The 15182-nt window shown below is 50.8% G+C and overlaps 3 protein-coding genes and 1 pseudogene across 3 annotated transcripts; 3 read left to right on the forward strand and 1 right to left on the reverse strand.

Annotated features, from left to right (window-relative positions):
* The first annotated feature begins 61 nt into the window (after window positions 1-61).
* Window positions 62-4498, forward strand: LOC105862531 (SLC35A4 upstream open reading frame protein). The gene is made up of 3 exons (XM_012748899.2): window positions 62-252; window positions 1254-1352; window positions 1962-4498. Exons 1-3 carry the CDS (start codon window positions 238-240, stop codon window positions 2157-2159), a joined length of 312 nt encoding a protein of 103 aa, XP_012604353.2. The 5' UTR covers window positions 62-237; the 3' UTR covers window positions 2160-4498.
* On the forward strand, window positions 261-946 carry LOC142863122 (uncharacterized; annotated as a pseudogene).
* SLC35A4 (solute carrier family 35 member A4) lies at window positions 2588-4498 on the forward strand. Its single transcript, XM_075996129.1, has one exon. It carries the CDS (start codon window positions 2588-2590, stop codon window positions 3560-3562), a length of 975 nt encoding a protein of 324 aa, XP_075852244.1. The 3' UTR covers window positions 3563-4498.
* Window positions 4499-4579: 81 nt separating this feature from the next.
* Window positions 4580-14854, reverse strand: LOC105862530 (uncharacterized). The gene is made up of 16 exons (XM_075995997.1): window positions 14716-14854; window positions 14470-14555; window positions 14350-14397; window positions 14086-14205; window positions 13463-13540; window positions 13144-13226; window positions 12518-12604; window positions 12327-12443; window positions 9705-9838; window positions 8441-8649; window positions 8291-8368; window positions 7189-7243; window positions 7042-7112; window positions 6534-6689; window positions 5617-5775; window positions 4580-5542 (listed from the first exon to the last, which is right to left on the reverse strand). Exons 1-16 carry the CDS (start codon window positions 14852-14854, stop codon window positions 5381-5383), a joined length of 1782 nt encoding a protein of 593 aa, XP_075852112.1. The 3' UTR covers window positions 4580-5380.
* Window positions 14855-15182: the final 328 nt, after the last annotated feature.

Raw genomic sequence — 15182 nt, forward strand, 5'->3', positions numbered from 1 at the left:
GAGTGAGATCATCGCGCTCAGGTCGTATGCGCGCGCATACGCATCCTGGTCCTCGATGGGAGGGGTCACGTAGAAGTATCTGCGAACCGAAGACCGCCTGGGTTTGGTCACTAGGAAAGCAGTACCTCACCCTTTCTAAAAATGCCCCGGAAGTGCCTTCGCCCTCAATAAAGATGGCCGTACCACTTGGCATGAGGAAGGTGGGTTTGCGCCTGCGCAACAAGTCCGGCGGGGAAGATGGCGGATGACAAGGTGAGTGAATGTGTGGAGGAGACCGCAGTCGTGGGTGGTCTTCACGCTCCATGATCTTTTTAGTTCTGGGGAGAAGCGGCATTGGAGCGGCTCAGGGGTGTTACCTCTGGAGCTCCTATCGACTGCCTCAACAGTGGGGGGTGGCAAGGGGGGCAGCATTAGGCGAGGCGGGTGGAGCCGCGGATGCCCCAGGTGTCCGTCCTCTCCCGGAACCATCACGAACCCCAGTTACTAGCACACACTCAAACACATTCACCCTGAAACCCTTCTCACTCTGCCCCACCTCCTAGCCCCCGAAATTTCCTTCCCAGAGACGCGGTGTTTTCAATCGCACGGACGCTCACATCACCCTCATTCAAACACTCCCTTGGATAAACTCTGAATTTCATACTTATATGTGGTCAGAATCGCTCAGTTCATTTACTCACTTGCCCACAGTCCTTGTCTCTCGCATCACTCACATTCAGTTTGGGATGGCCTTGGGCGGAAAGGGATAAAGCAAGCACAGGAAGAAATCAAGTTTACCCCCAAATAGTCCAGGGAACTACCTCAGTCCATTAGTCACCATTGGTCTGGAATGTCAGCATCACTCACACATTTACTAAGCCTTTGCCACTCCCTACGTCAGGCACTGGAACACAGCAGCCAAAACATTTTTCAGGGAGTTCATATCGAATCAGTAGTGCTTCCCTGATAGACCTAACTGAAGGTCCCCTAGCTGTCCCTCCTGCCTTCTCTACACACTGCTTGCTATATAAAATTCTTGTAGAGAGTGTTGTAAGTTACTGGTGCAGATCCCATGTCACCGGCTCCCTGGCTCCCATGTGAATTGTGTGCTTTTCAATGCCTTTCTTCCTTTACTTACCACTACCATCTCAGGCAGCTTTTATAGGAAGAGGTTTCTTTGGCTCACCCCAACCTCTCCAATTCCCAGCCTCTTATAGAATTGAGCAAGGGATGGGTGGGTCAAACTGCTGGAACTAGCCTCTCCCTGTTCCTAGGATTCTCTGCCCAAGCTTAAGGACCTGGCATTTCTCAAGAACCAGCTGGAGCACCTGCAGCGGCGTGTAGAAGATGAAGTCAACAGTGGCGTGGGACAGGTAGGAATTGTTACCCTAACCCCGGCCCCCACCTTAGGTTTTATTGCCCAATGAATGTGCTCTTGAGTGTTGAGTGGGTAGTAGAGATTTATTCAGCAAATGGTTATTTAGGGTCTGTTCTCATTCACCTTGAGGAAAGTTTCCTTGACAAAATGGTACTTGAACTGGGATCTTGAGTAGGGGTTAATTAGGCAAAGAGCAGAGGAAAGAACATTATAAGGGAACAGCATATGCAACGCCCTTGCGATGGGAAGTAGCATTATGAACATGACGGGTGAGAGGAGGCTGCACTAGTAGGGGAGCATGCTAAGAAATGAGGGTTGAAAAACAGGCAGGGCTCAGATTCTTCAGGGGCCTCTCTGGCCTTGTGGCAATAGGGTTCTATGATTGGAGCCTTCTCCAACCCCAAGATTCTGAGATTGTGTGATCAGGACTCCTACATTCTTTTTATGGCTTCAGAACCTTGAGAAAAATCTTTGGAAAAAATACCACAGTTGTCTAGAGTGAGGAGGAAGTAGTGGTGGAATGCTCTAATCCCAGCTTGAGTAGCTCCTGGGTAGAGAAGGAAGGACAGCCTGGCTGAGTTTCCTTCTGCGTTTTTCCCTGCAGGATGGCTCGCTGTTGTCCTCTCCATTCCTCAAGGGATTCCTGGCTGGCTATGTGGTGGCCAAACTGAGGGCATCAGCAGTGTTGGGCTTTGCTGTGGGCACCTGCACTGGCATCTACGCAGCTCAGGCATATGCTGTGCCCAACGTGGAGAAGACATTGAGGGACTATTTGCGGTCACTGCGCAAGGGGCCCGACTAGCTCTGAATGCCATGGGGGAGGCAGGATGAGCAGCTGGGGCCTGCAGGTGGAGGTCTTTCAACCATAGACATTCTATCTGGCTTCCCCAGCTATCATCCATTTGCTGTCTCCAGCTTTTCCTGCCACATTCATCCTTGCTTCCTTTCTGCAGAGTGTGGACAGTGGCTTGTCATCCTGCACTCTGGACTCCTTCCCTCCCTAACTCCATGGAATTGGCCCCAAAACTGTGGTTTCAAGGGCCACCGGCCCCTCCTCTTCAAGTGCTAACTATGGAGTTTGCAGCTGACTCTGATCTTCAGTATTCTCTCTGGCAATGTACCACTGCTCCTCCCTCTTGGGAGCCGGCCCCATAACTTGATTTCCCTCAAAGGTGTCACAATCCCTATTGCCCCTTGCTAACTACACAGGCCACCTGGGGTCTGGTGGGCATGAGTGTAGAGGACGGGGGTATACCAGGCCTGGGCCGTCCTAGGCAGGCCCGTTGGACCCTGATGCTACTCCTTTCCACTGCTATGTATGGTGCCCATGCCCCATTGCTGGCGCTGTGCCATGTGGATGGACAAGTGCCCTTCCGCCCCTCCTCAGCCGTGCTGCTGACTGAGCTGACCAAGCTACTGTTGTGCGCCTTCTCCCTCCTGGTGGGCTGGCAAGCATGGCCCCAGGGGGCCCCACCCTGGCGCCAAGCTGCTCCCTTCGCACTGTCAGCCCTGCTCTATGGCGCTAACAACAACCTGGTGATCTATCTTCAGCGTTACATGGACCCCAGCACCTACCAGGTACTGAGCAATCTCAAGATTGGAAGCACGGCACTGTTCTACTGCCTCTGCCTCCGGCACCGCCTCTCTGCACGCCAAGGGTTAGCGCTGCTGCTGCTGATGGCTGCGGGGGCCTGCTATGCAGCAGGTGGCCTTCAAGACCCCCGGAACACCCTTTCTGGGCCCCCTCCAGCTGCTGATGCCAGCCCCATGCCCCTGCATATCACTCCACTGGGACTGCTGCTGCTCATCCTGTACTGCCTCATCTCAGGTTTGTCATCTGTGTACACAGAACTGCTCATGAAGCGACAGCGGCTGCCCCTGGCACTTCAGAACCTCTTCCTCTACACTTTTGGTGTGCTTCTGAACCTAGGTCTGCATGCTGGTGGTGGCCCTGGCCCAGGCCTCCTAGAGGGTTTCTCAGGATGGGCAGCACTTGTAGTCCTGAGCCAGGCGGTAAATGGACTGCTCATGTCAGCTGTCATGAAGCATGGCAGCAGCATCACACGCCTCTTTGTTGTGTCCTGCTCACTGGTGGTCAATGCCGTGCTCTCAGCAGCCCTGCTGCGGCTGCAGCTCACAGGCGCCTTCTTCCTGGCCACACTGCTCATTGGCCTGGCCGTGCGCCTATACTATGGCAGCCGCTAGCCCCTGACCCTGTGGCTTGGGTGTCACCATCAGAACCCCCCTCCCAGGCCTCCCTTCCCCCCTACTCAGCAGCCCTGTAACAAGTGCCTTGTGAGGAAAGCTGGGGAAGTGGGAGCAGCCAGGTTAGTCTCTGGAGGTGGGTGGCTGGGTACCCCTAGCAGATGCAAAGACTGGGTTTGGTTATGGAAACTCTTAACCACCCCACCCCACCAGGTTCTCTCAGGCTAAGGAATTAGGGTAGCGTCAATACCTAGGCCAATAAATGACCCCATCCCTGATGGGGCTGGGCTCCCTGCCTCATCCTGCATGAACACAGTTGCTCAAAGTGGGTGTGGGCAACAGGTGGCTTTCCTTACCTAGTCACCCCATCAGACCCACTGCCCCCATGCCTGGTGCTGCGTGCTTCAGCCCAGCTGTGGTGCATGATTCCCTCATAAGGAATGCTCAACCCCTCCACTGTCATGCAGGAAAGCCTGATAAATTGCCATAGATTATACAACCATCACCCAGACCATTCTGCCAGTCTCCCCAGTTCCAGCAATGCCTGGAGACATATTCCTCCCAGCCACAGTGCTGCTTCCCATACCCAGCCTTTGTTCTGGAAACCCCAGAGATAGCTGGGGTTTGACTCATCTCAGGGAATGTTGCCCCTGGGCCCTGGCTTAAGCCTACACTCCTGACCTTTCTGCTCATCCCAAAGGCCCTTTTGAAGCTCGCTGCCCTCTCTAAGGCTCCTAGAAGGCGCCATCCTTCCCACTCTGGGTCCTCCCTCTGCCTAGCAGTCTCCCAGCTCCCAGTAGCCTGAGGAAGCTCTACACAGAGTGACTTGGGACCAGGTACAGGAAACTTCCGTAGCTCAATCAGTGTCTCTAACTGCATAAGCAATAAGGTCTTAATAAAGTGTTCTAGAGTGTAGGGGTGGTTCCTACAACCACAGCCATGATTGTCCTGTGTCTTCTATTTGTACAGCCCCCTTCAAACATAGTCTTGTTCCCCTGGAGTTTTGAGTATTTTAATTCTGGGGTAACTTCTAGACTAAGAGAAAAAGTTGTGTTCTCCAAGCTGCTGTCAGAGGCATTATTTTCTTTGGGAGCTCCATGGATCTGAGACTATTCCCTTACACAGAGCTTTTCAAATTTCCCTGATACTGAGCCCAGCAAGTCAAACTGTAGACTCTAGGCTAGAAAATTCTTAAGAACCAGTGTGGGTTTAATTCTCATTTCCTCTGGTTCCCTCACTGATGATTCCTCTCTGTCATCTGTCTTAAAATCATGGCCAGAGGAATGTCAGGTCCTGTTTCCGTGGTAGAATCCCTGGTCAGCTTGTAAAAATAGAATCCCAGGCCCATCTGAGCCCTATCAAGGCAGAATCTTTGGAAGTAGGGTTTGGGACTTTTTTTTTCTTAAGCTCCCTAAGTGATTCTGATACTTGTTGAAGCTTGTGAACAACTACTGTCTCTGATGTAGAACTATGGCCAGACTTGAATTTGAATTCTGCCTCTGCCACTTAGCTGACTGTTCTTGTGCAGTTACTTAACCTCTCCTAGCTTCAGTTGCCTATCTCTGAAATGAGGATCAAATGGTACCTCCCATATGGGTAGCGGAAAAGGGTAAGTGAAATGGTAAGCAGTAGAGACTGACTGGCACAGTGAGACATGGTTAATGTTGTTAATTGTCCGTATGAGGATCAGCTTGGTTGTTGTGTGCCTCCCTCTCCTTTCTAGGACCCTCAAGAATGAGGAGAGAGGAAACTTCCCCTGAAGGCTTCCTGATCACCAGATTTCTCCCTAGGGCAGGGGTCCAGCAAGACTGCCCTGGCCTAATCTGCACCCTGCCGAAGCTGCTGGTTCTGGGCTTGGAGCTCCTGATTCTGTGTGGCCAGGTTGATGGTGTCTTGCAGGATGCCAGCCAGCAGGCTACGGTGCTGATGCTCTGTGGTCATGGCCTGCTCCTTCCACAGCCTCTGCCAGGCTCGGAATACCTGTGCCAAAATTCAGAGATGCCTGTCAGCCAACCTTGGAACCAGCTTGAGGCCTGCCCTCCATCCCCACTGACCTGCAGCATGTGGCATGTCCGAGCTCGGGTGGCCTGCACATGCAGGTCATAGAGGACAGCCAGGTCCTGCTCTGCAGCGTCCCGCTGTGCCTCAAGGGCCTCCAGCTGGAGTCTCAGCACTGTCTGCTCCTGGTGCCATCTCTGCCTTTCCTCACAGGCCTTCAGTGATAATACATACCCTTTGTTGAGTGCCACCGGTGTGCCAGGCTCAGTGCTAAATACTTCATGTGTTAGTTCATTTTACCAGATAACCATATGGGGCGTTGCCATTTTACAGATTTGGCAACAGTAGATCAGAGAATTGACCTAACTTGCCCAGATTCTCATGGCTAGTGAAGGACAGAGCTGAAATGACTAACTCATGCCTTCCAACAGTTCACCATCCTAGGGGTAGAATCCAAACCCAGAAGGGTGGCAACTTGTCTGTTTAGCCTTGCCTCTGACCATGCAGCTCCAGCCAGACTGGATAATTTGCAGTGCCCAGAACCCATTTTGCCATTGCATCCTTCTGAACCTTTGCTCGATACTGTTTTGTCCTCTCTGAGAACATATCTCTACCCCAGCCACCCACCACTACGTACACAAGTTCTGTTGCTTAATTTGTTTAAACAAGTTATGTTTATTGAGTGCCTATGTGGTAAGCATTAACTGCACTTATGAAGCTCAGAGTCTAGTGAACTCCCCTGGCTGATACCTGTTTGTCCTTTATTCCTCAGCTTAGATACTATCTCCACCCCTTCCTTCCCACAAGCCCCACTTTCGCCCATCAGAGCACTTAGCACTGAGAATTGCCTCCTCCATTCCCCGCTGGGCTGTGTGGGTTCAGATCAGTCTGCTGTGATTGAGGCTGGGTCCCAGCCCCCAGCATGGTGCCTGGACCAATTAGTGCCTCAGGTGGCTGACTTGACCCTCCTCACCTCCTCCAAGCCTTTGACCTGGTCACCTGCCACCTCCTCCTCCTGTTCCAAATGCTTGAGCTTCTCTCCGATCCAAATTTTGTGCTGCTCTCGAAGTCTCTGCCTCCGGGCTTGGGCCAGGAAGAACTGCAGGGCCATATCTGGGACCTGCTGGGCCTAGGTGGCATTAGTCTAGGCTTAGCCATAAATAAGCCCATGAGTGCAGAGGCTGCTCCCAGAACTACATCCAGGATTTAAGTGGCCTATAGCTTGGGCAGAGACTCAGAAGGCCGTGGAGGATGGGGGAAGGTATTGGCTTCCATACCCCTAATCCAACCCAGTAAGAAAACAGTCCCTCCTCACGCTCCTCCTTAGGGATCCAGTAGCCCTTTAGGTCCTTTATTTGCCAGAAGCTTACTACTTTTCCCTGATGTCCGGGCAAGGTAAGCAGGAGGCAGATTGGCTGGCCACTGCCACTCTTCACTCCCTCAACAGCTTCCAGCTATTCCCAGGGTACATGAGGTATTACCTGTTCCTCAGAATCCCTGTGAGTATTCTTTTGGTGGAGCCCAGGTCTTAGTGATGCTGTTCTTCCTGCCACTAGAGGAAAATGTACTTAATCACATCAAAGGTGGAGAAGACTCCCCACCCCAAGCCCCTTAAGTCCCAGGCCCACCTTGGAGCTCCCCCTGGAGGCCTGAGCTATGGCTTGCTGCTGAATCTGTCACCTGCTGAGAAGATAATAGGAGTGAAAATTCCACACCCTTCCTCCCAGGACAGCGTAGATTAAGCTCAGGGCTTTGAAATCAGATCAGGGTCTCAGCCCCTCCTTTTCTTAGCTGTAGTACTGCAAGCAAGTGACTAGCCTTTTGAGTTTCCATGTCCTTCTGCATAAAATAGAGCTGATAAAAGCCGTAGAGAACAAGAAATGAGGTAATTAATACATCTAAAACACTGAGCAGCGAGGCTAAGGAGCCTACTTCCCAAGGCGCAAGGCTGGGCAGGGGCAGCATTTTAACCTCTCTGTGGCAAATCATGGAAGACAGCGCCTCCTTCCACATAAGAAAGGCCATGCAGCCAGAGTAGGAGCCTAAGGACCTTGATTGCACCTCACCTGCCTCTGATTATGCCTGTGACTCTGGGCTCACATCTTTTCTCTGAGCCTCAGTGTGCTCACGTAAAAAATGGGAGCAATGTTTTCTTTCCTGCTTAAAATACATCTGTGGCTCACCTTTGACCTTCAAGACAAAGTCCAAGCATCTCAATAGATTTACAAAGTCCATGTGACCTGGTCCCTGCTGCCCTCTCCAGTCCTTCTCTCCTGACTCTCTTCCTCCGTTTCTGTTCTCCAGCAAATTGAGCTGCTTGTAGTCCCCCAAAGAGATCAAGCACTTGCTTACCTCTGAGTCTGTGCCTGTCATTCTCTCTGCCTCGAAAGTTCTTCACTCATCTTTGCTGACCTCCTTCAGAGATCTCTTCCTCCACGAAGTCTTCCTTCTCTTGCCAAAGCTAACTTAGATGCCCCATAGACCCCTGTGTTTATACGCCTTTCAGAGCACTGATTGTGGTGTTGTGATTGTTTCTTCCCAGGAGGTATACACTCCATGAGGACGGAATGCCCAAGGTAGTGGGTGGCCACGTAGTGGGTGGTCAATAAATGTTTGGGAACAATCAATGAATGAATGAATGGAGGGAAGGCCTCTTCATAGTGTTTGTTAACAGAAGACAAGAAGGCAGATATAAATGGAGCTCCCAAAAGGCTGCATGAAAAGACATACCTGTGGTTCTGGCAGCCCCTCATCTCTGGCCCCTTTTAGCACCTGGCTTCTTGGGCACTGGCTCCATGCTTTTACCACCTATGGAGAGAAGGTTCAAGCTGGGCACTGGCCCTGGCAGGCCCAGGTGCCCCCAGGTCTCACCTTGCTCACCTGTAGCTCCCTCAGTGCCCTGCCCAGCCGGCTTAAACCATTGTCCGTCAGATTGTCCCCAAGGAGGCTTAAACGTAGGGTCCTCAGGCCAGCCCGGCAGGCCCGAGCCTCTTCTACTGCATCCCACAGGGTGGGCCTCACCTGTTTAACCTCCATCCTCCTTCCTGAGGCCCCCAACAGAGCAGCCTGGAGCAAACTCAAGGAGATACCTAGTAAAAGGACACTCAGAGTGAATTACTCCTTCCTATGGACTCCAAAGCACACTACCTATAATAATTTTACTTTTGATTAGCAGTACTAGTCATAAAAACATCTAACCCTATTAGGCTTTTATATATACTTGATGGCCATTCGCTAAGGCTTTTTTCATGGATCACCCCTTTTTATCCACACAACACTCCAATGAGGCAAAACTCTAATCTAGCCTGGCCCCCACCTCCATTTCCCAGATTAGGCAAGTGCAGTTTAGGGAGGTCAAGTGTCTTCTTGGTGAGTGGCAGAACTGAAATTCAAGCCCAGTTCTGTCTGACACTAAAGCCTGTGCCCTTAATCATGATACCAAACTGGCCTAGAGATAAACATGTCTGCCCTGCGCTGCTTTATCCTGGAGGGTATGAACTGCCCCAACTTATCGTCCTCATTCCATAGGGCCTGGCACGGGGGTGTCTGGGAGCTTGTTGGCCAAATGAATGTGTGTTCTTTGATTTTGGAGACAGAGAGCCAGACTCTTTTTTCACTCTTTTATTATGGAAAATTTCAAAAATATATGAAGTGTAGAAAATCTAACTACCTATCACCCAGCTTTGATAATTATCAACTCATGGCCATTCTTGTTTGATCTATACCCTCCACCTTGCCTTTCCCCAAATCCCTGACATCATATCCTTTCAGAGGCCTGATTTTTAATGGGTGTGTGTAAATAGGCAAGTCACTTCCCCTCTCTGATCCTCCCTTTCCTCATTTGTAAATTTATCTGTTTCATGGGGTTGTAGTAAGAATTGAAAGTATTAGTGCAAAAATACTTGGTAAACTGTTGAAGGCCTCTGAAAGGTGAGGGGTTGCTTTTACTTTTGACCTTGCCTTTGCCTCCCCAGACTTCAGCAGCCTAGGTACTCTGGGACCTTCCTGAATGCTGGCACTCCCAGAAGGTCAGGCTCCCTCTCTGGGCTGGGGTTGGGGCTGGGGCTAGTTGGATGACAGTAAGGCAGGCCTAAGGCCACATCCCAGAGCTTCCCAAAGAACCCCACACCCTCTCCCTGACCACCTTGGGGGTCCAGGTGAAGAAGCAAGCCACTGTAGTTGTTTCCTTCCAGGAGCCATGAGATAATCCAGGGCAGAGAGCCCTCTACCTCCTCGCCAGCAGCCTCACCAGCCAGCACCCGCAGCAGGGGGCAGTCTCTGCCAGAGGGAGAGAGGAAGAAAGATGTCTATTGGTGGATGGGGAAAGAAACTGGACAGAATCACTTTCTGATGGAAAAGTTGACTATTTCCAACAATTTTTGTGCACCACCAGGCAGATTTGAAATCTTACATATTTATTTTATTATATAGAGAAAATCCTAAACAGTCCACATACAAAAATAACTATTAGACCTAATAAATTCAGTAAAGTTTCAGTATACAAAGTCAACACACACAAATCACTTCTGTTTTTATACACTAGCAATAAACAGTCCCAAAAGGAAATGGAAAAAAAAAATTTGTTTATAACAACATCAAAAAGAATAAAATGCTCAGAAATAAATTTAACTGAGGAATGCAAAATGTATACACTGAGAACTACAAAACACTGCTGAAAGAAATTGAAAAGACATAAATATATGGAAAAACACCCTATTCTCATTGTTCATGAATTGGAAGGCTTAATATCATAAAGATGACAATACCTCCTAAAGAGATCTGGAGACTCAATGCAATCCCTATCAAAATCCCAATGGCGGCCGGGCGCCGTGGCTCACGCCTGTAATCCTAGCACTCTGGGAGGCCAAGGAGGACGGATTGCTCGAGGTCAGGAGTTCAAAACCAACCTGAGCAAGAGTGAGACCCCGTCTCTACTATAAATAGAAAGAAATTAATTGGCCAACTAATATATATAGAAAAAATTAGCCGGGCATGGTGGCGCATGCCTGTAGTCCCAGCTACTCGGGAGGCTGAGGCAGGAGGATTGCCTGAGCCCAGGAGTTTGAGGTTGCTGTGAGCTAGGCTGACGCCACTCACTCACTCTAGCCTAGGTAACAAAGCGAGAATCTGTCTCAAAAAAAAAAAAAAATCCCAATGGCTTTTTTCCCCTCAGAAATTGAAAAGCCAATCTTAAAATTCATATGGAATTGCAAGAGACTCCGAATAGTCAAAACAATATTGAAAAGAATAACAAAATTGGGCCCGGCAGGGTGGCTCATGCCTGTAATCCTAGCACTCTGGGAGGCTGAAGCAGGAGGATTGCTTGAGCTCAGGAGTTGAGAGACCCAACCTGAGGAAGAGCAAGACCCCATGTCTACTATAAATAGAAATTGGCCAAACAACTAAAAATAGAAAAAAAAAAATAAGCTGGGGATGGTGGCGCATGCCCATAGTCCCAGCTACTCCAGAGGTTGAGGCAGGAGGATTGCTTGAGCTCAGAGGTTGAGAGAAGTTTGAGGTTGCTGTGAGCTAGGCTGACACCACGGCACTCTAGCCCAGGCAAGAGAATGAGACTCTGTCTCAAAAAAAAAAAAAAAAAAACCTCACTGAATTGTACATTTTAAAAAACTGAACTTTAGGGTGTGTAAATTATATTTCAATAGAGCTATTATTTTTTTAAAGAGAATCTTACATAACAAAATAAAGACTTTAGAATAGTCTAGAACTTAGGGTACCTTTTCCCCTTCTTTTTTGTTTTTCTCTAATTTGTTTTTAGGCGCTTCTGAATTTGGCAATGTTTCCATGATGTTACAAACTATACAAGTTGGTTTGAAATGATGATTTTCTATCATCACATCATATTTTCATAACTTTTGGGCACTGAGTAAAGAGTGTAAAGTGGAATGTGAAGATATGGTTACTTGGGAATTTCCCAATCTTGGTTTTGAACACTTAGGTTCTTTCCAAGTTTTCTTTTTTTTTTTTTTTCTAGTGATGTTCAAACTATCCAAGTTTTCAGCCTGATAGATCAGAAGAAATAATCAGTGGTTGAAAATGAATTGGGAATAAAAAAATAAAAAAGGAATAGAAAAACAAAAAATCTGAAAAATCAGACAAAAATGCTTGAAGACTATTGCAAAACTGCCTGTGGTGCACTTACCAATGTTTGAAAAAATTTTGTTTATGGTAGCTGAAAATATGTATTTTCATTTAATGGTTTTACTAATTCTCTACCCAGTTGCTTTTTTTTTTTTTTTTGAGACAGAGTCTCGCTTTCTTGCCTAGGCTAGAGTGAGTGAGTGGCGTCAGCCTAGCTCACAGCAACCTCAAACTCCTGGGCTCAAGCGATCCTCCTGCCTCAGCCTCCCGAGTAGCTGGGACTACAGGCACAAGCCACCATGCCCGGCTGATATATATATATATATATATATATATATATATATATTTTAGTTGGTCAATTAGTTTCTTTCTATTTTTAGTAGAGATGGGGTCTCGCTCAGGCTGGTTTTGAACTCCTGACCTTGAGCAATCCACCCGCCTCGGCCTCCCAGAGTGCTAGGATTACAGGCATGAGCCACCGCGCCTGGCCTACCCAGTTGCTTTTGACCACATCATCTGCCAACAAAGAGTCTTATCCTGGGCTCTGGGATGCCTTTATTGATGGAGTTAGGAAAGGAGACACTCTGATGCTGTCCTAGGCCTTTACATCCAGAGTTCAACCCCGAACCTCAGCCGCCAGTGCAGTCAGAAGGCCCCTCAGACTCACGGGGCTCCTGGGAGCTGCAGGATCCGCAAGGCCCCTCGCCAGACGCCCCGGACCTCAGGCCCCTGAGGAGGGTCGGGCCTTGGGCAGATCATGGTGAGAGTGAGCAGACAGCAGGCCCTGTGAAGGAGAGGGTGGGCTAAGGCTGAATGTCTAAAGGGTAAAAAGAGGAACAGGTACCCTCCTGACCTCACCTGCCATCACCCCTGGTGGCCTGCAAGTACAGCTCTGAGGCAGCTCTTGAGTCAGACACCTCCACTTCACTGGCATCTTCCACCACCCTGTAAGAAGGAGAGGTTGGGCTTGGCTCCTAAGCACCAGAGTTCTGACCAGCCCTCTAGAACGTCTGCACAGGGGGCCCAGGGAGGTCCCCACAGGCTGTAAGAGTCATCCCAAAGGCTCCAGGCTCAGTGTATCTGCCTGAAATCCTCTTATTTTCATAACCTTATTTTCCCTCCTGTGATCCACCCAGTGAAGGAAACAGGGTGGCTGGGACTGCCCCCACTTTCCAGATGGAGAAACTAAAGTCCTACTCAGTGTGATGCTCAAAATAACCCATTGTGATAACGACTGAGTCAGGACAGGGAGGTCGGGGTCAAGTTGAAGAAGTGTGAGTGGGCGAGAGGGATGGGCATGTAGATAAAGGAAGGAGGTGTCAGGGGGTCCTCAGAGCAGACCCTGGCCCCGTAAGCATGACCCCAAGCCCAGAGCTCCTTCCCCTGGAGTGGCAGTGGGTAGAAACCACCAAGGGTTTGGCATGGGGGAGTTGGCCCTGCCTACGACAAGCACCCTCCAACCCCAGTGGACCTCAAACACTCACAAACCCAGAGGGGGCACATCCAGCACCGACAGGTTCTCCACCCCTGGAGAGAGCAGGTCCTGGGTCCGTCCACTGCGGCCGAGCTGAAAGCACACAAGCACACCTGTTACTAACAGCCTGTCCCCTACCTTTGGCTCACGCGATCCTCCTGTGGGCCAAACACAGCACCAAGAATCCAGCCATTTCGACGCAGAGAGGCGAGCCCACGCTGGGGAGTGAAGCTAGACCCAAGCTCTTCTCAGCCTCAGGCTCTTTCTCAGCATCACCATGGCCCTGGCCCCCCCAGGTCCCACTCTCTCCCCTCCCGCAAAGGTCTCACCTGCACCAGGCTAAGAGTACTAAGCACGTGATCAGAGCGGCCGAGGGGCAGCGCTTCCTCAAACAGCGCCTGCAGCAGCTAAAGTGGAGAAGTGTTCAGTGGGGGTTGAGAAAGCTTTCCTCTACCCTTCAGCATTTCCTGAGGGTGAAGTCTGTGTCAGGCACAGTGCTGGGTGCTGGGGACATGGTGTCCGGGACAGAAATAGCACCAGCCCTCATGTTCACGGTGAGCCAGAAAGTAAGTGGACATTTTCAGTGGGACCTGCTGTTTGCTGGCCAGGGGGCCAGGACAAGATCTGAGGCAGCTAGTTTGATTTGGAGGCACTTTATGAAGCCTCAAAAACAAAATGTTCAAGTTTATTATCATTCTTAGTATTACCCATAACGGTGAGGATTAGACCTCCCTGGAAATCTGATCTTTGCTCGCCAACCCCCCCCCCACTCTCTCCCTTCCTGACCTCCCTGGCGAGACATCCTGCCTGGACCACAGGGTGCTGTAGGAGCCCCGAGGAGGGACACCTGGCCCAGCTGAGGTCGGGAGGAGGAGATTCTCAAGAGTATCCCGGAGGAGACAACACCTGAGCCTCACGAGGCCTGTGCCCTGCTGGCTCCTCAGGGACTCACCTGAGGTACCCGTCGGGGCGTCTCCGTTTCCCTTCCTCGGAGCAACAGGGCCACACTGTACCCTCGGCCCACAGAGCCCAGTGCAGACTGGACACGTGCCAGCAGCTCCTGCTCTGCCTCCTGCGGGGGACAGAGGCGCATTCCTCTGTCTCGGGTGCTCTGTCTCAGCCTACCCTGAAGAAAGGGGCTCGGGAGGCCATCAGCACCCCAGGACCCGGGGCCTCGGGACTCCCATCCTCCTCCATCACCCTCGCAGCCCCTTACCTGAGCAGCGTCAGGGCCCAGGACTCTGTCAAAGGTGAAGCTCTGTTTCTGTGGGCAAGGCTGGTGTCAACGGTGTCCTTCCCATCCTCTCCTGTCCCTACCCGCACCCCACACCTCTACCTGAGTCTCCCGAGTCCCTGGCTGGAGCAGGCAGACATTTGTGGGCCCCTCCAAAAGGAGTGTGGGGTGACCAGTCTCCTCAGGGCCTGAGAAAGGTAGACTTCATATCAGCTCTCACGAGGGAAACTGAGCTCTAGGATCCCTGAGTCCTGCCCTCCACCTTTGCCTCAGTTTCCTAACCTGACCTGGCCCAGCCCTTTTCCTCTCCCAAGAGGCTGCCTTAGCATGAATATGGGGGCTTCTTACCTGACCCCTTCCCCGGCTCCACTTCTACCACCACAGCCAGCATGGCGTGTGGATCGGGAGAGGCAATGAGGGCCCCTTGAGGGGGCTGTGCTGCCTGGGACAAACCAGCCCCTGCGCTCGCCACCTCTCCGCTCTCCATGGCTGCCACGCTGCTCGGATTCCCCTCAATAATTCATGTCCCTCATCCGAGGGCTCCAGCGGGGGGTGGGGAGGCTCTGGACAGCAACTTATCAAGGGAAGTGACACTCCCCTCTCTTCTCAGACAATATTGCATGGGGCTCTTTTTGTCTTTTTTTTTTTTTTTTTTTTTTGAGACAGAGTCTCACTTTGTTGCCCAGGCTAGAGTGAGTGCCATGGCGTCAGCCTGGCTCACAGCAACCTCAATCTCCGGGGCTCAGCGATCCTACTGCCTCAGCCTCCCGAGTAGCTGGGACTACAGGCATGCGCCACCATGCCCGGCTAATTTT

This window comes from Microcebus murinus, chromosome 21 (genome assembly GCF_040939455.1).
Source record: "Microcebus murinus isolate Inina chromosome 21, M.murinus_Inina_mat1.0, whole genome shotgun sequence".
Lineage (NCBI taxonomy): Eukaryota > Metazoa > Chordata > Mammalia > Primates > Cheirogaleidae > Microcebus > Microcebus murinus.

Bases quoted from the DNA above. Each gene is read 5' to 3' on its own strand.
- LOC105862531 (XM_012748899.2), top strand. The intron at 1,353-1,961 runs GTAGGAATTGTT...TTTTCCCTGCAG, and splicing joins TCAACAGTGGCGTGGGACAG to GATGGCTCGCTGTTGTCCTC.
- LOC105862530 (XM_075995997.1), bottom strand. From the start codon at position 14,854: ATGGAGAGCGGAGAGGTGGCGAGCGCAGGGGCTGGTTTGTCCCAGGCA. The intron at 8,650-9,704 runs GTGGTCAGGGAG...TCCTTTTACTAG, and splicing joins TCTTCACCTGGACCCCCAAG to GTATCTCCTTGAGTTTGCTC. The intron at 7,113-7,188 runs GTGGGCCTGGGA...ATTTTCCTCTAG, and splicing joins CCTCCAGGGGGAGCTCCAAG to TGGCAGGAAGAACAGCATCA.
- SLC35A4 (XM_075996129.1), top strand. From the start codon at position 2,588: ATGAGTGTAGAGGACGGGGGTATACCAGGCCTGGGCCGTCCTAGGCAG.